This window comes from Aethalodelphis obliquidens, unplaced genomic scaffold (genome assembly GCF_003676395.1).
Source record: "Aethalodelphis obliquidens isolate GAN/ISIS:26980383/991018 unplaced genomic scaffold, ASM367639v1 scaffold35, whole genome shotgun sequence".
In the NCBI taxonomy this organism is placed as follows: Eukaryota; Metazoa; Chordata; class Mammalia; order Artiodactyla; family Delphinidae; genus Aethalodelphis; species Aethalodelphis obliquidens.
The window spans coordinates 4,540,279-4,563,293 of NW_020837979.1; the positions used below are offsets into that span (position 1 = coordinate 4,540,279).

Sequence of the window (23,015 nt, forward strand, 5' to 3'; positions counted from 1 at the left end):
TCATTTGCCTTTCTCTAATGATTAGTGATGTTGACCATCCTTTCATGTGATTGTTGACAATCTGCATATCTTCTTTGGAGAAATGTCTGTTTAGGTCTTCTGTCCATTTTTGTATTGGGTTGTTTGTTTTTTTGATATTGAGCTGCATGAGCTCCTTGTATATTTGGAGATTAATCCTTTGTCAATTGCTTTGTTTGCAAATATTTTCTCCCATCTTGAGGGTTGTCATTTCATCTTGTTTATGGTTCCCTTTGCTGTGCAAACCTTTTAAGTTTCATTAGGTCCCATTTATTATTATTATTTTTTTAATTTCCATTACTCTAGGGGGAAGGTCAAAAAGGATCTTGCTGTGATTTACATCATAGAATGTTCTGCCCATGTTTTCCTCTAAGAGTTTGATAGTGTCTGGCCTTACATTTAGGTCTTTAATCCATTTTGAGTTTACTTTTGTGTATGGTGTTAGGAAGTATTCTAATTTCATTCTTTTACATGTAGCCATCCAGTTTTCCCAGCACCACTTATTGAAGAGGCTGTCTTTTCTCCATTGTATATTCTTGCCTCCTTTGACAAAGATAAGGTAACCATATGTGTGTGGGTTTATCTCTAGGCATTCTATCTTGTACCATTGATCTATATTTCTATTTTTGGGCCAGTACCATACTGTCTTGATTACTGTAGCTTTGTAGTATAGTCTGAAGTCAGGGAGCCTGATTCCTCCCACTCCGTTTTTCTTTCTCAAGATTGCTTTGGCTATTTGGGTTCTTTTTGTTTTCATACAAACTGTGAAAAATTTTTTTTCTAGTTCCGTGAAAAATGCCATTGGTAGTTTGAGAGGGATTACACTAAATCTGTAGATTGCTTAGGGTAATACAGTCATTTTCACAATATTAATTCTTCCAATCCAAGAACACGGTATATCTCTCCATCTGTTTGTATTGTCTTTAATTTTTTTCATCAGTGTTGTAGTTTTCTGCATACAGATCTTTTGTCTCCTTAGCTAGGTTTATTCCTGGGTATTTTATGCTTTTTGTTGAAGTGGTGATTGGGAGTGTTTCCTTAATTTCTCTGTAAGATTTTTCATTTTTAGTGTATAGGAATGCAAGAGATTTCTGTGCATTAATTTTTTATCCTGCAACTTTACCAAATTCATTGATTAGCTCTAGTAGTTTTCTGGTAGCATCTTTAGGATTCTCTATGTATAGTATCATGTCATCTGCAAACAGTGACAGTTTTACTTCTTCTTTTCCAATCTGTATTCCTTTTATTTCTTTTTCTTCTCTGATTGCTGTGGCTAAAACTTCCAAAACTATGTTGAATAATAGTGGTGAGAGTGGACATCCTTGTCTTGTTCCTGATCTTAGAGAAAATGCTTTCAGTTTTTCACCATTGAGAACAATGTTGGCTGTGGGTTTGTCATATATGGCCTTTATTATGTTGAGGTAGGTTCCCTCTATGTCCACTTTCTGGAGAGTTTTTATCATAAATGGGTGTTGAATTTTGTCATAAGCTTTTTCTGCAACTGTTGAGATTATCACATGGTTTTTATCCTTCAATTTGTTAATATGGTGTATCACATTGATTGATTTGCATATATTGCAAATCCTTGCATTCCTGGGATAAACCACACTTGGCCATGGTGTATGATACTTTTAATGTGCTGTTGGATTCTGTTTGCTTGTATTTTATTGAGGATTTTTGCATCTATGTTCATCAGTAATATTGGCCTGTAGTTTTCTTTTTTGTGACATCTTTGTCTGATTTTGTTATCAGGGTGATGGTGGTCTCATAGAATGAGTTTGGGAGTGTTTCTTCCTCTGCAATTTTTTGGAAGAGTTTGAGAAGAATGGGTGTTAGCTCTTCTCTAAATGTTTGATAGAATTCCCTGTGAAGCCATCTGGTCCTGGGTTTTGTTTGTTGGAAGATTTTTAATCACAGTTTCAATTTCAGTGCTTGTGATTGGTCTGTTCATTTTTTCTATTTCTTCCTGGTTCAGTCTTGGAATGTTGTACTTTTCTAAGAATTTGTCCATTTCTTCCAGGTTGTCCCTTTTATTAACATATAGTTGCTTGTAGTAGTCGCTCATGATCCTTTGTATTTCTTCAGTGTCAGATGTTACTATTTTTTCATTTCTAATGCTATTGATTTCAATCTTCTCCCTTTTTTCTTGATGAGTCCGGGTAATGGTTTATCAATTTTGTTTATATTCTCAAAGAACCAGCTTTTAGTTTTATTGATGTTTGTTATTGTTTTCTTCCTTTCTTTTCATTTATTTCTGATCTGATCTTTATGATTTCTTTCATTCTGTAACCTTGGGTATTTTTTGTTCTTCTTTCTCTAATTGCTCTACATGTAAGGTTAGGTTGTTTATTTGAGATCTTTTCTTGTTTCTTGAGGTAGGATTGTAGTGCTATAAACTTCCCTCTTAGAACTGCTTTTGCTGCATCCCATAGGTTTTCTGTCGTCATGTTTTCACTGTCATTTTTTTCTAGGTATTTTTTGATGTCCTCTTTGATTTCTTCAGTGATCTCTTAGTTATTTAGTAGTGTCTAGTTTAGCCTCCATGTGTTTGTATTTTTTACAGTTTTTTTCCTGTAATTGATAACTAGTCTCATAGCATTGTCATCGGAAAAGATATTTAATAGTATTTCAATTTGCTTAAGTTTACCAAGGCTTGATTTGGGACCCAAGATATGATCTATCCTGAAGAATGTGCCATGAGCAACTGAGAAGAAAGTGTATTCTGTTGTTTTTGGATGGAAGGTCCTATAAATACCAATTAAGTCCATCTGGTCTAATGTGCATTAAAGTTGTGTTTCCTTATTTATTTTCATTTTGGATGATCTGTCCATTGGGGTGTTAAAGTCCCCTACTATTATTGTGTTACTGTCGATTTCCCCTTTTATGTCTGTTAGCATTTGTCTTCTGTATTGAGGTGCTCCTATGTTGGGTGCATAAATATTTACAATTGTTATATATTTTTCTTGGATTGATCCCTTGATCATTATGTAATGTCCTTCTTTGTCTCTTGTAATAGTCTTTATTTTAAAGCCTATTTTTTCTTATATGAGTATTGCTACTTCATCTTTCTCTTGATTTCCATTTGCATGGAATACCTTTTTCCATCCCCTCACTTTCAGTCTGTATGTGTCCCTAGGTCTGAAGTTGGTCTCTTGTAGACAACATATATACAGGTCTTGTTTTTGTATCCATGCAGATAGTCTGTGTCTTTTGGTTGGAGCATATAAGCCATTTACATTTAAGGTAAGTATTTATATGTATTTTCCTATGACGATTTTCTTAATTGTTTTGGGTTTGTTTTTGTAGGTCTTTTCCTTCTCTGTGTTTCCCTCCTAGAGAAGTTCCTTTACCATTTGTTGTAAAGCTGGTTTGGTGGTGCTGAATTCTCTTAACTTTTGCTTGTCTGTAAAGGTTTTAATTTCTCCACTGAATCTGAATGAGATCCTTGCTGGGTAATCTTGGTTGTAGATTTTCCCCTTTTATCACTTTAAATGTGTCCTGCCACCCCCTTCTGGCTTGCAGAGTCCTGCTGAAAGATCAGCTATTAACCTTATGGGGATTCCCTTGTATGTTATTTGTTGCTTTTCCCTTGCTGCTTTTAATATTTTTTCTTTGTATATAATATTTGATAGTTTGATTAATATGTGTCTTGGCATGTTTCTCCTTGGGTTTATCCTGTATGGGATTCTCTGTGCTTCCTGGACTTGATTGACTATTTCTTTCCCATATTAGGGAAGTTTTCAATAATCTCTTCAAATATTTTCTCAGACCCTTTCTTTTTCTCTTCTTCTGGGACCCTTATAATTTGAATGTTGGTGTATTTAATGTTGGCCCAGAGGTCTCTGAGACTGTCCTCAATTCTTTTTTCTTTATTCAGCTCTGCAGAAGTTATTTCCACTATTCTGTCTTCCAGGTCACTTATCCGTTCTTCTGCCTTAGTTATTCTTCTATTGATTCCTTCTATTTTTAATTTCATTTGTTGTGTTGTTCATCATTACTTGTTTGCTCTTTAGTTCTTCTAATTCCTTATTAAACATTTCTTGTATGTTCTCCATTCTATTTCTGAGATTTTGGATCATCTTTACTTCATTACTCTGAATTCTTTTTCTGGTAGACTGCTTATTTCCTCTTCATATATTGGTCTGGTGGGTTTTTACCTTGCTCCTTCATCTGCTGCATATTTCTCTGTCTTCTCATTTTGCTTAACTTACTGTGTTTGGGGTCTCCTTTTCACAGCCTGCAGGTTCGTGGCTCCTCTTGTTTCTGGTGGGTTAGGTTGGTTCAGTGGCTTGTGTAGGCTTCCTTGTGGGGGGGTTTGGTGTCTGTGTTCTAGTGGGTGGGCTGAATCTTCTCTTTCTGGTGGGCAGAGCCGTGTCCAGTGGTGTGTTTTGGGTGGTCTGTGAATTTAGTATGACTTTCGGCAGCCTGTCTGCTAATGGGTGGGGTTATGTTCCTGTCTTGCTAGTTGTTTGGCATGGGATGTCCAGCACTGGGGCTTGCTGGCCATGGGATGGAGCTTGTTTTTAGTGTTGAGACAGATCTCTGGGAGAGCTCTCACCAATTAATGGCCCCACATGGGGCCAGGTGGTCTCTGGTTGTCCAACATCCTGGACACGGCTCTCCCACCTCGGAGGTCCAGGCCCGACACCCAGCCGGAGCACCAAGACCCTGCTAGCCACACAGCACAGAATAAAAGGAAGGTTAAAAAAAAAAAAAGAACAGACAGAACCCCAAAACAAATGATAAAAGCAAAACTAAACAGGCAAAATCACAGAAACATACATACACACACACACACTCACAAAAAGAAAAAAAAGAAAACCCAAACAGACAGAACCCCAAGACAAACAGTAAGAGCAAAACTAAACAGACAAAATCACACAAAGAAACATACACACAGACACTCAGAAAAAGAGAGAAAAAAAAAAGGAAGAGAGCAACCAAACCAATAAACAAACCCACAGATGAAAACAAACACTAAAAACTAAACTAAGATAAACATAAAACCAAAAACAAATCAAATGCAGAAAGCAAACCCTGAGTCCACAGTTGCCCCCAATGTCCTCCGCCTCAATTTTGGGAACACTCGTTGTCTATTCAGGTATTCCACACATGCAGGGTTTACCAAGCTGATTGTGGGGATTTAGTCCACTGCTTCTGAGGCTGCACAGTGAGATTTCCTTTCTCTTCTTTGTTCACACAGCTCCTGGGGTTCAGCTTTGGTTTTGGCCCCGCCTCTGCATGTAAGTCACCTTCAGGCATCTGTTCCCCACCCACACAGGACAGGATTAAAGCAGTGGCTGATTAGGGCTCTCTTGCTCACTCAGGCCGGGGAGAGGGTGGGGTATGGTAGTCACAAATGGGATGCTGGGAGTGCCTGCAGTGGCAGAGGGCAGTGTGATGTTGCAACAGCCTGAGGTGCACCGTGTGTTCTCCTGGGGAAGTTGACCCTGGATCACAGGAGCCTGGCAGTGGTGTGCTGCATAGGTTCCTTTGAGGGTGTGGGTAGTGACCTGTGCTTGCACACAGGACTCTTGATGGCAGTGGTGGCAGAGGTAGCAGTCTGTGCCCACCTCTGACATCCATGATGATAGCTGTGGCTCGTGTTCATCTCTGGAGCTCCCTTAGGCAGTGCTTTGTTGTCTGCAGGCTCACGGAGTAGGAAGCCCTTCTCCTCATGCACCCCGAAACAATGGTCTCTTGCCTCTCCGGCAGGTCCAGACTTTTTCCTGGGCTCCCTCCCAGCTAGCCGTGGTGCACTAACCCCCTGCAGGCTGTGTTCACACCGCCAACCCCAGTCCTCTCCCTGCGCTCCAACTGAAGCCTGAGCCTCAGGTCCCAGCCCCCGCCTGCCCCGGCGGGTGAGCAGACAAGCCTCTCGGGCTGTTGAGTGCTGGTCGGCACCGATCCTCTGTGCGGGAATCTCTCCGCTTTGCCCTCCGCACCCCTGTTGCTGTGCTCTCCTCTGTGGCTCCAAAGCTCCCCACCCCATCCCTGCTGGTGAGGGGGCTTCCTAGTGTGTGGAAACTTTTCCTCCCTCACAGCTCCCTCCCAGACGTGCAGGTCCCATCCCTATTCTTTTGTCTCTTCTTTTTCTTTTTTCTTTTGCCCTACCCATGTACGTGGGGATTTTCTTGCCTTTTTGGAAGTCTGAGGTCTTCTGCCAGCGTTCAGTAGGTGTTCTGTAGGAGTTGTTCCACACATAGATGTATTTTTGATGTGTTTGTGGGGAGGAAGGTGATCTCCACATCTCACGCCACCACCATCTTGAAGGTCTCCAACATACTAGTTCTTATTCATTTCTCTTACTGTTGCTATATACGCACTGGCATGGTTTCTATTATTTACCTCCTATGCCTATGGCCTATTTGAACTCTCTTCTCTTCTGCATGTCTCCCAGGTCACATGTGTATATATCTCATGTATACATACCCGTGTACATGATGAGTATACAGAATTATCTACCAGTAAAATTGGGAGATCATAGATTATGCCTAGCTCCAACTTGAAATGACATGCCAAGCTGTTTTCTAATAGTTGTACCACCTGACACTTCCACCAGCAGTGTGAGAGTTCCTGTTACTGCACAGACTCCGTGATGCCTGGGCTTGTCAGTCTATTTACTTTAGCCATCTTTATGTATGTGTCCTGATATCACCTAGCGAACTTAAGTTACATCTCCCTAGATTGCACCTGATCGAGCACCTTTTTAACCTTTTTATTGGCTGTGTTGATATCCTCTACTTGAGCTGTCGGTCCAAGCGGTTTGTCTGTCCTCCCACCAGGTGGCCTTCTTCTCATTATTTTGGAGGAGCTTGGGCTAGACCCTGCATACAAGACCTTTGCTCACCTATTTCAAGTATCTTCTTCTACTCTGTGGCTTGTCTGTCCACTCTCTGAATAAATAGAAGTTCTTATTTCTAATGTAGCCTCATTTATCAATTTTTTCCTTCAATACTAGTAATTTGTATGTTCTTCGTTTTTTTTAATCTTTCCTTACCCCAAATCATAAAGGTATTTTTCTAGAAATGTGTGGTTTTGACTTTCATATTTAGGTCTACAATTCACTTGAAATTATTTTTATAAAAGACACGAGAAAGGGGGAAAGTTTTGTCTTATTCTATATTACATCTAATTGTCTAGGACCATTTATTGAGAAGACTGCACTTTCCCTATTCCTCTGTAGTGTCAGCTTTGTCAAAACCAAGTGCTTTGCATGAATGGATCTATTTCTGGGCCTTCAATTCTGTTCTATTGTCGATCCTCATACCAGGACTAGAGTGTCTAAATTACCATAGCTTTTTAGCAAATCTTGAAATCTGGTGTCACTCATCCTCCCATTCAGTTCTTCTTCATTGAAAGTGTCTTAACTATTATTCAATCTTTGAGTTTTCATACCAATGTTAAAATCAATATATCAAATTCTGCAAAAACCAAAATCTGTTAAGATTCTGACTGTCTTCTTCCTCAAAATAAAGAAAAAGTGTTCAATAATTCAGTCTTGACTGTGTTGTTTCTATAGGTTTTTAAAGATAGATTTTTAAAAATCAGATTAAGGACATTCCCTTCTATTCTTAATAAAAGAGTTGTTTTTTTAAAATAATGAATTCCTAGTTCAAGTTTTCTAAATGACTTTTTTGTATCTATAAGGTAAGTGTATTATTTTTCTCCTTTAGTTTGTTTATGCAAAATAAAAGAGTGAATTATCTAATATGAAACAACCTTGTATTGCTCCGTATAACCCCAATTTAGTCTTTTATGCATGTTGTTAAAATTAATTTGCTTTCATTTTTCATCTGTGTTTATGAATGAGAGTTGGCCTGAAATTTTCCTTTGTAATAATGTCCTGGACTTCCCAGGTAGTGCAGTAGTTGAGAACCCACCTGCCAATGCAGGGGACACAGGTTCAATCCCTGGTCCAGGAAGATCTCACATGCCACAGAGAAACTAAGCCCATGCACCACAACTACTGAGCCTGTGTTCTACAGCCCGTGAGCCACAACTACAGAGCCTGTGCACTACAACTACTGAAACCTGCACGCCTAGAGCTCATGCTCCACAACTAGAGAAGCCACCGCAGTGAGAAGCCCATGCACCACTGTGAAGAGTAGCCCCAGCTCGCCGCAACTAGAGAAAGCCTGTGCACAGCAATGAAGACCCAATGCAACCAAAAATAAATTTAAAAAAAATTAATAATGTCCTTGTTGGGTTTGGGTGTCAAGGTTTTCCTGACCTTACAAAATGAGATAAGGACTATTTCCTCTTTTACTTCTCTCTGAAACAATTTGTTGAAAATTGATGTTATCTCTTTATTAAATGTTTTGTAGAATTCACCAGTAAAACCAACTGAATCTGGAATTTTGTTTGTGGGAAGATTTTAAATTTATTTAATAGTTATATGATTATCTTCCTCTCTCATGGCTTATATTTTCTTTCTAATTATCTAAACACAACGGCTAGAATTTTCAAAGACAGGAGAGGGCAACAACGTTAATTAAGAGAGTTAATAACAGGTATGTTTATCCTTTCTAGGTGTTTATGAAATCCACTAGGGTATTCACATGGTGAGTGATATGTAGACAACTATCTTTTATTATGGGCATTATTATTTCTTTGAAAATTCAGAAGAACTAAAGAACTCTCCTTGAAACTTGTGGGTCCAGAGCCTTTTAAGTACTGAGTAGATTTCATCTCCTTTCCATGTGTTGCTTTGTAAGCTTTCTCATTTCTGTCTTTAACGTTTGAGTTTCTCTGCATTGGGGCGGATTAGATTTTCTGGAGGTTCCTCTTCTTTTTCTATTCCACCCCACCCCCGCCCCAACCCTTCTATCCCAGAACCAACTTTGGAATTGATCAATTCTATTTGTTGGTTGTTTTCCTTATAATAACTTTATAATTTTTTACGCCTATCTTTTTTATTTCCTTCCATGGAGTTGTTTAGTTGCTCTTTTTTATAGAGTTAAATGGTTAGATGATGGATTTTAATGTTTTCTACACTTATTATTAATCATAATGATATTTAAAGATACACGCTTGTTTAGAACTCACCATTGGTCACATTCCATGAAATTTGATATGTTCTCTCTGCCATTATTTTCTAAATATTCTGTACCGATGGCTTTGGCTTAATCTAACCAAGAAAGTAAATACTTAGAAGCTAAATTTATTGTTGCTTATTTTTTTTAATTAGTGGATTTATTTTTTATTGGGTTTATCATTGTTTTGACTTTAGCTGTAAATTTCTAGATTACCTACATGGGGATTATACCACGTGGTCTGTATAATTTCCTTTTTTGGGTCTCTGAGTTTCTCATAGATGTTTATGAGTGCTATCCATTAAATACATTATTCTTAATGTATTACTAGAGTATTTTAGATCCTTATTTGACTAGCAAATTTGTCAGAGTCAGAGCATGTTAAAATCTCCCACTATAACTGAAACTATTGTACTGTCTTGTTGTATTGTCCTTGTATCTCTGAGAGTTTAGCTTTATATATTTTATTTTGATGCATGGCTATTTGACACATAAACATTTTTATTTGGGGAAGGATAATTTTTATTAGTATAAAATGATTCAATTTGTCATTTAATTTTTTGCATTGAAAGATATATTATCAGATTGAAAGATTAATGTTGTGAATCTGATTTCTTTGTATTGCTATTGTATGCAAATCTTATGCATATCTTGCTTATGCACTGATTTTTAACCTTCTAGGACATGTATTTTTAGATCTGTGTATTTTGAGGAGAGCATATAATTGGATTTTAATATTTGACTCAACCTGAACATCTGCCTTTTTTTTTTTTAATTTTTTTATTTTTTGGTTGCATTGGCTCTTTGTTGCTGCATGCGGGCTTTCTCTAGTTGCAGCGAGTGGGGGCTACTTTTCGTTGTGGTGCACGGGCTTCTCATTGCAGTGACTTCTCTTGTGGAGCATGGGCTCTAGGTGGGTGGGCTTCAGTAGTTGTACACAGTGGGCTCAGCAGTTGTGGCTCACAGGCTCTAGAGCTCAGGCTCAGTAGATGTGGCACACGGGCTTAGTTGCCCCATGGCATGTGGGATCTTCCCAGACCATGGATTGAACCTGTGTCCCCTGCATTGGCAGGAGGATTCTTAACCACTGCACCACCAGGGAAGACCCGAACATCTGTCTTTTAATAAAAACTTTGTTTAATTTATTTTTTCTTTAGAAGGTACTCAACACATTTTTACCTTACTAGTGATTACCTTTAAATTTTAAAAAATTATTTGAGTCCCTTTTTCTCCACTTAGATCACAAACTGAGGCAGTGTTTATTGATCCCTGCCTATGTAAAATAAGGAAAATAACATGATAACTTCCCCTACTCCTTTCATATCCTTCCTAGTGTGAGATAATATAACCCAGGACTCTTGATCAACATTACTTAATAGTAGTTTGATATTACATATCACGTCTTTCAGGAAGGATTTGTCTTTGCGTGAACAGATTTACAGTAATCTTTCAGACCCATAGTGATTGCAGCCAGACCTTTCATAGCACAACCTCCCCAACCTTCTGCTCTGTGATTTTTTATTTTGATACCTCTCCTGATGAACTCAGGTATATCCAAAGCTGGAAACTGGATACACCTGTGTGGGATTTGTCTTCATTCCTAAAATTCAAAAACATTCACAAGGATGTGTGGACTTACTGATTCCTGCCCTTAGGATTTCAGTGGCTTCAATAAGTTTACTCACCAAGTTTTACTTCAATTGAATTATTTTTTGGATAAATGATCTTAGGGATTCTTCTTCCATTTCCCACTTTTTCTGCTAAGAAATCATACCCACATGAAATTGTATTAGAAACATTCCCAACTACTTGAATGCAGTAATAACATAAAGAAAACCTGGTACTGAGCAGACCTTCAATAAACATTGGTCAAGAAAAAACAATACCCATGATGTGACAAAGTATCACTCCATAAGTGCATAGTTTTCAACCAGAAATAATTGACTTGCTAAGGGGAAAATCTAAAAGCTGGGCTACCAAGAGAGTTCACATCATCATTTTATATTTGACATAAATATAAACTGATGAGATTGTGTAATAACGTCTCATTGCCTAGTCATTCAGTACACGTCTTAAGCACTGGTGATAAGCAAAGCTCTGGTCTGGGTCCTAGACAGAAAGAAACAGTGACCCTAATGGTCTGTCCTCAGTTCCACTCCTCCATCCTCCAACCCTGCTATTCCATATTCTTCGCAGACCTTCCTTATTCTTCAGCTTTTTCATCCCTCCCCCCCACTTTATAACTGTATTGACTCCCCACCCCTTTGTCTTTCTCCACACCTTCCCTCCCCCATTCGTCTACCAATATTTAGCAATCAGCCTCTGGATCCCACATTTCTCCTCTCCATTTGGGGTGCGAGGTGAAAAAGTTATAAGAGGGAAGCTATAAAAATGCAAAACCATATGTCCTTTGCGGTGGCAATAATAGTTGCACATTCTACAAACTATTCAAATTCAGTACAGTAAGTCCTCTGCATACAAACCTTCAAGTTGTGAACTTTCAAAGATGCTAACTTGCGTTTGCGTGCCCACATAAGTTAGTGCATGTGTCTGGCATACATTGTCACATGTGTGCAACCTCTACAAGTGGTTGTGCTTTTGTGTACTTTACTGTACAGTACTGTATAAAGTAGAGTATCTTTATTTCAAGCCCAGGATGTCCAGAAGCAAGTGTAAAAGCAGCGGTGATGTAGCTGGTACTTTCCTGTTCACTCGATGCCAGCCCCTGTATGCCAGCTCTCGTACTGTACAACTGTACTTTTCAAGGTACTGTACTGTAAGATTAAAAATGTTTTCTTTATTTTGTGTGTTTGTTTTTTACGTATTATTTTTGTGAAAATTATTATAAACCTATTACAGTACAGTACTATATAGCCGATTGTGTTAGTTGGGTACCTAAGCTAACTTTGTTGGACCTACAAACATGCTCTTGGGATGGAACTTGTTCTTATGTGGGGGACTTACTGTATGTCCCAAACAGAAGTCATCATCAGCCAGTTAATATACCATCTCCCACTCAATCACACACATAGAAAATCTAGATGTCATTCTAAGTAACAGCTTTCCTCCCACCCTCTTCATATGATCATCACCCAGCCAAACTAATTTTACCTCTTAGCATTTCTCAGTCTGTGCCTCTTTCTTTACACCTAAACCCTAGTTTCTACTCTCTACTCTTTCCCTAGGCACTCTCATTCACATCCACCTCTTCAATTATCGTCTAAAGTTCAATGACTTTGCAAGGTGTAACTCTAAGCTCCAGACCCATATAGGCCATGACCTACTTGACATCTCAAGTCACCAAGTACTCAGCTCACCCATGACCAAACTCATGATCTCACTCTTAAATCCAGTTTTCCTCCAGACTTATCTTTTTTCCTTGAATCGTATCACCATCCAAAAGGCCTAGCTTCCTGGATCTTGCCATGTCTCTCACCCCACATTCAATCTGACACCAAGACCTGTGGATTTTACCTCCTAGAATGCCTGGAGTCCATCCACCTGTGCCTAGCTGATGTCTCACCTGCATTTCTGCACCTGCCTCCTAACTGCCATTCTTACCTATAGGGATCGCTCTGTGCACAGTGGCCACAGTGAGCTCTCAGAAACATGTTACACCATGCTACTCTCCTGCTCTCAACTGCTCTGGCTGCTTCCCATTGTTCTTAGGAGAAAATCCATGCTTCCCACACTGGACTGAATGTTCCTACCTAACGTTGGCCCCTGACTGCTTCTCCAACCTCTTTGCCTACTGTGATCTCCCTTATTCAGCATCATCCCCCCAACCTACCTACTTCCCATCCTTCAGACATACCATGGTCTGACTTGTTGTAGGGCCTTCACTTTGGCTGCCCCCTCAGTCTAGAAAAAACCTCACTCGTTTCAGCAGTTAATGCTTCCTGACCATCAGCATCACTATTATTGGGAAGCTTTCCCTGACCCACTTCCTTCTCAACAGATCCTTGTCTGTTTGATATCACATTTTCCTTTCTGCTCAGACTTCAAAGCTCCATCCAAGCAGCGGTCATGGCTGTTTGCCTCACCATCATGTTCTCCCTGCCCAGCACAGGACCTGACCTTGATGGGCACTAAATTACTGCCTGAAGAATCTCCTACCACTTCCAGCGAAGTTCAGATGGTTACATCCAGATGTTGCAGCAGCCTCCTAAGTGGTCTCCAGGCCTCAAGACCTCCTTCAACTCCTGCTCAAACCATCTTAGGACTGATCTCATCCATCACCAATGCAGCCTCACGGCTCTGCATTTACACTCATCCAAGGGCTCTTCAGTGCTTCACGGTAAAACCTGCGTATAATCAGACCACTTGACCTTTCCCCTGTTTAACTCCATGACTACAGTTCCCACCACTCCTCAGCTCACAGCTTTTTATGCTCTAACAAAATTACTTTTAGATCCAACATAAACTATCATGGTAGATGCTTCTATGCTTTGCCTTAGACACTTCTCTCTGCCCCTCCTCCCTCTTCTTTACTTCTGTAAACCCTGCTCGTCCTTCAAAATTCAGCTGAGAAGACATTTCCTCTTGGAAAGCTTCCAAGACCATTTATTTACTTGCCACCTATGCAGCTACTTCTGATTTTTTTTTCCTGCTCCCCTGGACACTGTCTATAACACTCTCCTTACCACATAATGTTAAGATGACCCATTTACATTTCTAGCACCACTACAACCAGGCTGAGAGTTTCTCAAATACAAGAAAGAATTTTTTTAATTATAGGTTTTAACAATTTTTGGCATATAACAGATTATAAATAAACATTTATTGCAATGACATAAAATACAGATTATTGGACTCAATGATCTCTTAAGGTATTCTTCATTTTGCCTTTGAAATTCCGTCTTATAAAGAATTCCCTCAGCCACCAATGTAAGACTAGAGCATAAGATCATTGAGGTATTCATGTCTGCCCTTTACTGAATACCTATACTTCGCCAGGCACCCTGGGTGCTACTCCATAGACATGATCTCATTTAATTTTCATGAATAAACCAATAATTTTAGTATTCCTTTTTTTCAGATGAGAAAACTAAACAGCCCATGCCCTTTTGCCCCACTCTTCCTACCCTCTGATTCTAATAATGACGTGTTTGAGGGACTGCTAACCCTCAGGAAAATCAAGATCGGGAATCCCTTCTGCCCAAAGCCAACCTCTCACGCAAAGCCAAGAGGCAGTCAAGGTGATGGGTAAGAGTGTACTTACTGATGTTCACAGAAATGCTATTTAAAACAGTGTGCTGCTGCTTTGCGTATGTGAGCGTGGCTTGACACGCGTAGTTCCCTCCATCCTCTGTCGAGACATTCTTCACTAAAAGCTTCTTTCTCCGAGAAATAAATCGTTCTCCTTCAATCTCTTTACAGTCCTAAATTTTAAAAATATATTTTTCATTTCAAAGAGTATTTTGGGGTATCAGTTACATTCCTAGTTAGCACCATTCTATCAACCATGGGGAGACAAGAAACCTATGTGATCTCTAGACCTTAGGTAATTTACAATCTAATTGAAGACATATGTATATTTATATAAGATATATACATATCTCCCCAGAAAACTGATAAAGAATATTCTACAGGTTACAGTGAGAGCTATAAATATGAGGTATACTGGGAGTTGAGAGGAGAGAGGCCTATGAAGGCTGGAAGGAAGACTTTATGGAGAAGGATTGGACCTAGTCCATAAAGGAGTCTGGTAGGAGGATGTGAATAAGCAGCAAGGTCCTCCACGTCTCTCAATGGACCACCGTCTAATGGCACCAAGCCCCTTTGCAAGACTGCAAGCCCAGGTGAATAAGGACTGCGTCCTCTGTGTTACAGGTCCAATCACACCTTCTCCACCTATCAGGGGTTGGACTTTGCCGAGGTCCAAAATAACTCTTCACCAACCTTCTATCTGGAGGCCTGAGCAATAGTCAAAGTACGTGGCAAGGTTAAGGGGAGCAGATATCACGTCACTTCTTAAGTCACCCAGGCTTCCACTGCATCAACAAGGAAACTGCCTCACACAAAACCAACTTGAAGGCTGGTTAGTCTCAGGAAGGCCTTTCTCATTGTTCTCCTCAGTTTCCACCCAGAGGGCAAGCCTCACCATTCATCTGTCCTGTCATAAGCTCACATTCTCATGTGAATCGTTTTTTCCATCTCAGAGGCCCACTCCTGAACTCTTTCTCAAACCTTTTCCCGTTTCTTCAGGAAGTGCCAATCTACAAAATAACATCTGGGATAATTGAGTCCATTTATTCACTCAAATATTTTTCTTGCTCTTTGCTAGCATTGTGAGAGGCCCTGGTCATGCAGGAATAAGATGCAGTCCCTCAGAGCTCACAATCCTTATAATAGAGAAGACAAACATACAACCCCTAATTATATAAAGAAGTAATTGCTCAAGTTTTGAGCTCTATCCTCACTGAGTCAACCATGGTCAGAATTCACTCTCCACCACTGGAACAGTGTGAATGCTTCCATCGTGGAAGGTGAAACTCAACAACGCCAAAATGAACATTTGTTTATTTATTTATCATGTGAACAATAACTTTCTAGAAGTCTTATATTATTTTTTCTGTAAACACTCTATAGGGGAAACCAAATTATAATCAGATAATTGCTTACTGAGTAGAATGGGAATTACTAGTAAGAGTCAGATGCTGATAACATGAGTTATGTTGCCTTCTTTAGAATAGGGACAAACAAAAAGTGTGAGCGTTTGGATTATGGAAACCTCGTTCCTGGGTGGGGCTTGTGTGGGCGCAATCTCTGGGACTCTGTTTCTATGCTCTGATCTTGATCAGTCCCCTTTCTGATTGACTCATTCAAGACATACAAATATTTAATCATATTAAAGTTTACCCTGGACAGCTGAAGAGCCATTCTGTCCTTTTTCAGTAACTAGAACTGTCTCTATTGTAATCCGCTGCATTATTTTAGAGTTTTACTTCTCAGAAGGCTTTGATTTTTAGTTAAAAGTGAGTGGTGATATCTCACTAATAAGATTTTAATTAGTAATATTAGCAGCCAACATTTGAAAATTTTTGTCTTTCTAGCACCAAGAAGAACAATTCTGACCCAGCATGTACAATGGTTCACAGGTACAAAATAGACGAGAGCATCCTGGCTAAGCTGTAGTGGTCATAGGAGAGTGATGAAGATGAAACTGGTGAGGGAGTCAGGAGCCCAATCATAGAAAACCATGAAAAGGGGAGGAGCATCTGAAGCTGTCTGTGCAAGGGACCAAGGTGTGCATATTTGCCTTGGAGCACAATCTGTCTGGTTGCTGTGTGAGAAAGGATTAAAATGGGGGCAATCCTAATGACTAGGGAACAATTTAGGAAGTTATTTCCACACACTAAGGCTGAATAGAACATGAACTAAGGCAGTACACTGCCTATTCTGGGGATAACCAGAAGGGAACAAAAAACAGTGATTTTAAGCAGTTCTAATTCACAGCCTTAGTGACAAATTTGGACTATGGAGAGAGAACAGGACCGGTATGGTCCCAGCTTAGGGATGCAAAAGTGTCCTTAGATAGGAGATGGAATGCAAAGAAAATACAGAAGAATGATCAGATTTGAGGTTAAGATTAAAAAGTGGCTCTAGACATGGTGAATCTGGTGAGTTGTGTGATGGGAATGTCTACATGGAATGTATGTTAGGTTGTTGGATGAAGTATCTGGAGATGGGAGAAAGGAGAGTTGGGAGCCATCTGTGTGCGATGGTCCTATGAGCCTTCCACCTGAATGCAATCAAAGCAAGAACTGAAGATGACCATGGCTGAAACTGGGAACCCCTAAAATCTAAGACCCAAACCCAGAGAATGAGAACACAGTAATGATTACTAAGGAAAAGCCAGGGGGTGGGGAGATAAAGAATGAGTAAATTTCAGAAGGGAGAGAAGATGAAGCTCTCAGCTCATGGGCACATCCAGCAGCAATGGACACCACAAGAGATCAAAATCAGGATCAGGATTGGAAATGAATGTTAGATTTAGCAGCTGGGAAGCCAGTAGTAACTCAGCAACTAAAGATCCAGTATGGTGGTAGGGCAGAAACCATTGTATTGAGGACTAATTTGGAATTGAAAAACAAAAGGAGACATTCCTGTTTTTCCAAATGTGGATACTTCAGAGTCTATGAGCATGGATGTTCTAACACCTGAACTTTCTCCTCTGGAACACCTCCAATCTCAAGGACCACCTCTACTCCTATGAGTCTTCAATTCTCCCTGCCACAAGCCAGATTTTGTCATTATCCAGAACTACTCTGTCTCTAAATTCTTAAAAATAGAAATATACCATTCTTGGGGGGACCTTCCAGATGGTGGAGGAGTAAGACATGGAAATCACCTTCCTCCCCACAAATACATCAAAAATACACCTACATGTGGAACAACTCCTACAGAACAACTACTGAACGCTGGCAGAAGACCTCAGACTTCCAAAAAGGCAAGAAAATCCCCACATGCTTGGGTAGGGTAAAAGAGAAAAGAGAAAACAGAGACAAAAGAATAGGGATGGGACCTGCCCCTTGGAGAGGGAGCTGTGAAGGAGGAAAAGTTTCCACACACTAGGAAGCCCCTTCACTGGCGGAGACAGGGGGTGGCGGGGGGGAAGCTTTGGAGCCACGGAGGAGAGTGCAGCAATAGGGGTGCAGAGGGCAAAGCAGAGAGATTCCTACACAGAGAACTGGTGCCAACCAGCACTCACCAGCCTGAGAGCCTTGTCTGTTCACCCGCCGGGGTGGGCGGGGGCTGGGAGCTGAGGCTCTAGCTTCGGAGGTCAGATCCCAGAGAGAGGACTGGGGTTGGCTGCGTGGACACAGCCTAAAGGTGGCTAGTGCACCACAGCTAGCTGGGACGGAGGCCAGGAAAAAGTCTGGAACTGCCTAAGAGGTGAGAAACCATTGTTTTGCGGTGTTTGAGGAAAGGGGATTCCTTCCCCGCTGCCCACAGAAGGCAGAGCACTGCCTAAACAAGCTCCAGAGATGGGCGCAAGCCACGGCTATCAGCATGGACACCAGAGACGGACATGAGATGCTAAGGCTGCTGCTGCAGCCACCAACAATCCTGTGTGCAAGCACAGGTCACTATCCACACCACCACCACCACCACCACCACCCCACCCCCGGGAGCCTGTATAGCCTGCCACTGCCAGGGTTCCGTGATCCAGGGACAAGTACCCCAGGAGAACACATGGTGCGACTCAGGCTGTTGCAACGTTAAGCTGGCCTCTGCCGCTGCAGGCTCACCCCGCATTCCAATTATAACTACCTTACCCCTCCCTCCCCCCTGGTCTGAGTGAGCAAGAGCTCCCTAATCAGCTGCTGCTTTAACTCAGTCCTCTCTGGGCAGGAACAGATGCCTGAAGGTGACCTACATGCAGAGATGGGGCCAAGAACAAAGCTGAACCCTAGGAGCTGTGTGAACAAAGAAGAGAAAAGGAAATTTCTCTGTCCAGCCACAGGAGCAGCGGATTAAATCTCCACAATCAACTTGATGTACGCTGCATCTGTGGAATACCTGAATAGACAACGAATCATCCCAAAATTGAGGGAGTGGACTTTGGGAGCAACTGTAAACTTGAGTTTTACTATCTGTGACTGATTTGTTTCTGATTTTTATGTTTATCTTAGTTTAGTTTTTAGCCCTTGTTATCACTGGTGGACTTGTTTATTGGTTTGGTGGCTCTCTCCTTTATTATTATTATTTTTAATTTTTTTATTTAAATAATTTTTTCATTTATTTATTTTTTTCTTCCTTTTTGTCTCACTTTTCTTCTGAGCTGTGTGGCTGACAGGGTCCTGCTGCTCTGGCCTGGTGTCAGGCCTGAGCTGCCGTGGTGGGAATCCCCATAAGGTTAATAGCTGATCTTTCAGCAGAAACTCTGCAAGCCAGAAGGGGGTGGCAGACATATTTAAAGTGATGAAAGGGAAAAACTTACAACCGAGATTACTCTACCCAGCAAGAATCTCAATCAGATTTGATGGAGAAAACAAAACCTTTACAGACAAGCAAAAGTGAAGAGAATTCAACACCACCAAACCAGCTTTACAACAAATGCTAAAGGAACTTCTCTAGGCGGGAAACACAAGAGAAGGGAAAGACCTACAAAAACAAACCAAGAACAATTAAGAAAATGGTAATAAGAACACACACACTAATAATTACCTTAAGTGTAAATGGATTAAGTGCTCCAACCAAAAGACATACAGTCTGAATAGATACAAAAACAAGACCCATATATATCCTCTCTAAAAGAGACCCACTTCAGACCTAGGGACACATACAGACTGAAAGTGAGAGGATGGAAGAAGTTATTCCATGCAAATGGAAATCAAAAGAAAGCTGGAGTAGCAATTCTCATATCAGACAAAATAGACATTAAAATAAAGACTATTACAAGAGACAAATAAGGACACTACATAATGATCAAGGGATCAATACAAGAAGAAGATACAACAATTGTAAATATTTATGCACCCAACACAGAAGTACCTCAATACATAAGACAAATGCTAACAGCCATAAAAGGGGAAGTCGACAGTAACACAAAAATAGTAGGGGACTTTAACACCTCACTTACACCAATGGACACATCATCCAAAATGAAAATAAATAAGGAAACACAGCTTTAAATGACACATTAAACAAGATGGACTTAATTGAGATTTATAGGACCTTCCATCCAAAAACAACAGAATACACTTTCTTCTCCAGTGCTCATGGAACATTCTCCAGGATAGATCATATTTTGGGTCACAAATCAAACTGTGGTAAATTTAAGAAAATTGAAATTGTATCAAGCATCTTTTCCGACCACAATGCTATGAGACTAGATATAAATTACAGGGAAAAAAACTGTAAAAAATACAAACACATGGAAGCTAAACAAGACACTACTAAATAACTAAGAGATCACTGAAGAAATCAAAGAGGAAATCAAAAAATACCTAGAAACAAATGACAATGAAAACACGATGACCGAAAACCTATGGGATGCAGCAAAAGCAGTTCCAAAAGGGAAGTTTATAGCACTACAATCCTACCTCAAGAAACAAGAAAAATCTCAAATAAACAACCTAACCTTACACCTAAAGCAACCAGAGAAAGAAGAACAAAAAATACCCAAGGTTAGCAGAAGGAAAGAAATCATAAAGATCAGATCAGAAATAAATGAAAAAGAAATGAAGGAAACAGTTGCAAAGATCAATAAAACTAAAAGGTGGTTCTTTGAGAAGATGAACAAAATTGATAAACCATTAGCCAGACTCATCAAGAAAAAAAGGGAGAAGACTCAAGTCAATAGAATTAGAAATGAAAAAGGACAAGTAACAACTGATACTACAGAAATACACAGGATCATGAAAGATTACTACAAGCAACTATATGCTAATAAAATGGACAACCTGGAAGAAATGGACAAATTCTTAGAAAAGCACAGCTTTCCGAGACTGAACCAGGAAGAAATAGAAAGTATGAACAGACCAATCACAAGCACTAAAATTGAAACTGTGATTAAAAATCTTCCAACAAACAAAAGCTCTGGACCAGATGGCTTCACAGGAGAATTCTATCAAACATTTAGAGAAGAGCTAACACCTATCCTTCTCAAACTCTTCCAAAATACAGCAGAGGAAGGAACATACCCAAACTCATTCTGTGAGGCCACCATCACCCTGATACCAAAACCAGACAAAGATGTCACACACACACAAAAGAAAACCACAGGCCACTATCACTGATGAACATAGATGCAAAAATCCTCAACAAAATACTAGCACATTAAAAGGGTCATACACCATGATCAAGTGGGTTCTATCCCAGGAATACAAAGATTCTTCTATATATGCAAATCAATCAATGTGACACACCATATTAACAAACTGAAGGATAAAAATCATATGATCATCTCAGTAGATGCAGGAAAAACTTTTGACAAAATTCAACACCCATTTATAATAAAAACTCTCCAGAAAGTAGGCATAGAGGGAACCTATCTCAGTATAATAAAGGCCATATATGACAAACCCACAGCCAACATCGTTCTCAATGGTGAAAAACTGAAACCATTTCCTGTAAGGTCAGGAACAAGACAAGGTTGCCGACTCTCACCACTATTATTCAACAGAGTTTTGGAAGTTTTAGCCACAGCAATCAGAGAAGAAAAGGAAATAAAAGGAATCCAAATCAAAAAAGAAGTACAACTGTCACTGTTTGCAGATGACATGATACTATACATAGAGAATCCTAAAGATGCTACCAGAAAACTACTAGAGCTAATCAATGAATTTGGTAAAGTTGCAGGATACAAAATTAATGCACAGAAATCGCTTGCATTCCTATACACTAATGATGAAAAATCTTAAAGAGAAATGTAGGAAACACTCCCACTTACCATTGCAACAAAAAGAATAAAATACCTAGGAATAAACCTACCTAAGGAGACAAAAGACCTGTATGCAGAAACTATAAGACACTGATGAAAGAAATTAAAGACGATACAGACAGATGGAGAGATATACCATGTTCTTGGATTGGAAGAATCAACATTGTGAAAATGACTATACTACCCAAAGCAATCTACAGATTCAGTGCAATCCCTATCAAACTACCAATGGCATTTTTCACAGAACTGGAACAAAAAATTTCACAATTTGTATGGAAACACAAAAGACCGCGAATAGCCAAAGCAATCTTGAGAAAGAAAAATGGAGCTGGAGGAATCAGGCTTCCTGTCTTCAGACTATACTACAAAGCTACAGTAATCAACACAGTATGGTACTGGCACAAAAACAGAAATATAGATCAATGGAACAGGATAGAAAACCCAGATATAAACCCATGCACATATGGTTACCTTATCTTTGTCAAAGGAGGCAAGAATATACAATGGAGTAAAGACAGCCTCTTCAATAAGTGATGCTGGGAAAACTCGACAGCTACATGTAAAAGAAAGATATTAGAACACTTCCTAATGCTGTATACAAAAATAAATCATATGCCATCACGGCAAGGAGGAGATTATCAACAGAACCAAAAAGTATATAAGAATACACCTGTGAAATGCACCCTGTCTATGTGATAGATTTGTATTAATCTGCATGTTCATCAGTATCTCTGGGACAGTGACAGATGAAAAGGAGACATCAGTCAGGGCCAAGTGCCTGAGGAAGAAGTACATGGGGGTGTGGAAGCAAGAGTCCAGCCTGATGAGCAGAGGATGAGCATGTTCTCCAGCACCGTGGTCAGGTACATGCCCAGGAACAGGGCAAAGAACACACCCTGCTGCTCTGGAAGGGTGGGGAGCCCCAGGAGAAGGAACTCGGACACACTGCTGTGGTTCTCCCTCCTCATGCCATTCTTATCTCTGCTGGGAATGAATAGAAACTGGAAATGTCAGGAACTTAGACATACTGAGCATAGCAACTACCATATGGTCACATACTTTCTCCAAGTCGCTGTGTCACTGTACAGACAAATTCACTGCATTGCACTCACACGTTGGTACCTCATCCAGTCTGGTGAGAACAGTGAAATGTGATTTGTCTGAACACTGACACAGTCACTTGGAGACATCATTCAAACATCAATGGAAGAAACATCAATCAAACTCTTCAGCTGAAATCAGGAAGACCTCATTCTTTTTTTAATAGAGTGAAGACACTATGATAGACTTTAGGGGGAGAGTAATAAGTAATACACAGTCCCTTCCATGGCTTTATAGCCAGACAGCTTATGTGTATGTGTCTGTCTTGCACACACAAACACACACACACACCACTGAAAGCATTATTGGGAAAGTAATGTACCATGTACAGAATAAGTGCTGAACACATAAACTCACTTCTTATCATTAGAATGACAAGAAGGAAGGAAGGAAGGGAGGAAGAGCGGAGAAAAGGGAACATTATGGCAATCCCTCAGAAACTTAAACATAGAATTACCATATGATCCAGA

The 23,015-nt window shown here is 40.0% G+C and overlaps 1 protein-coding gene across 9 annotated transcripts in view; it reads right to left on the bottom strand.

Annotated features, from left to right (window-relative positions):
* The window catches only part of IL1RL2 (interleukin 1 receptor like 2), a 48,432-nt gene that overhangs the window by 16,809 nt on the left and 8,608 nt on the right, over positions 1–23,015 (bottom strand). For 8 of the 9 annotated variants that reach the window (XM_027128736.1, XM_027128734.1, XM_027128733.1 and 5 more), the window contains 2 exons: positions 14,275–14,434; positions 10,739–10,813 (listed from right to left, as the gene is read on the bottom strand). In XM_027128736.1, coding sequence (XP_026984537.1) covers positions 10,739–10,813; positions 14,275–14,434 — 235 coding nt within the window. The remainder of the gene's footprint in view (positions 1–10,738; positions 10,814–14,274; positions 14,435–23,015) is intronic. The other variant, XM_027128735.1, reaches the window with a different exon arrangement.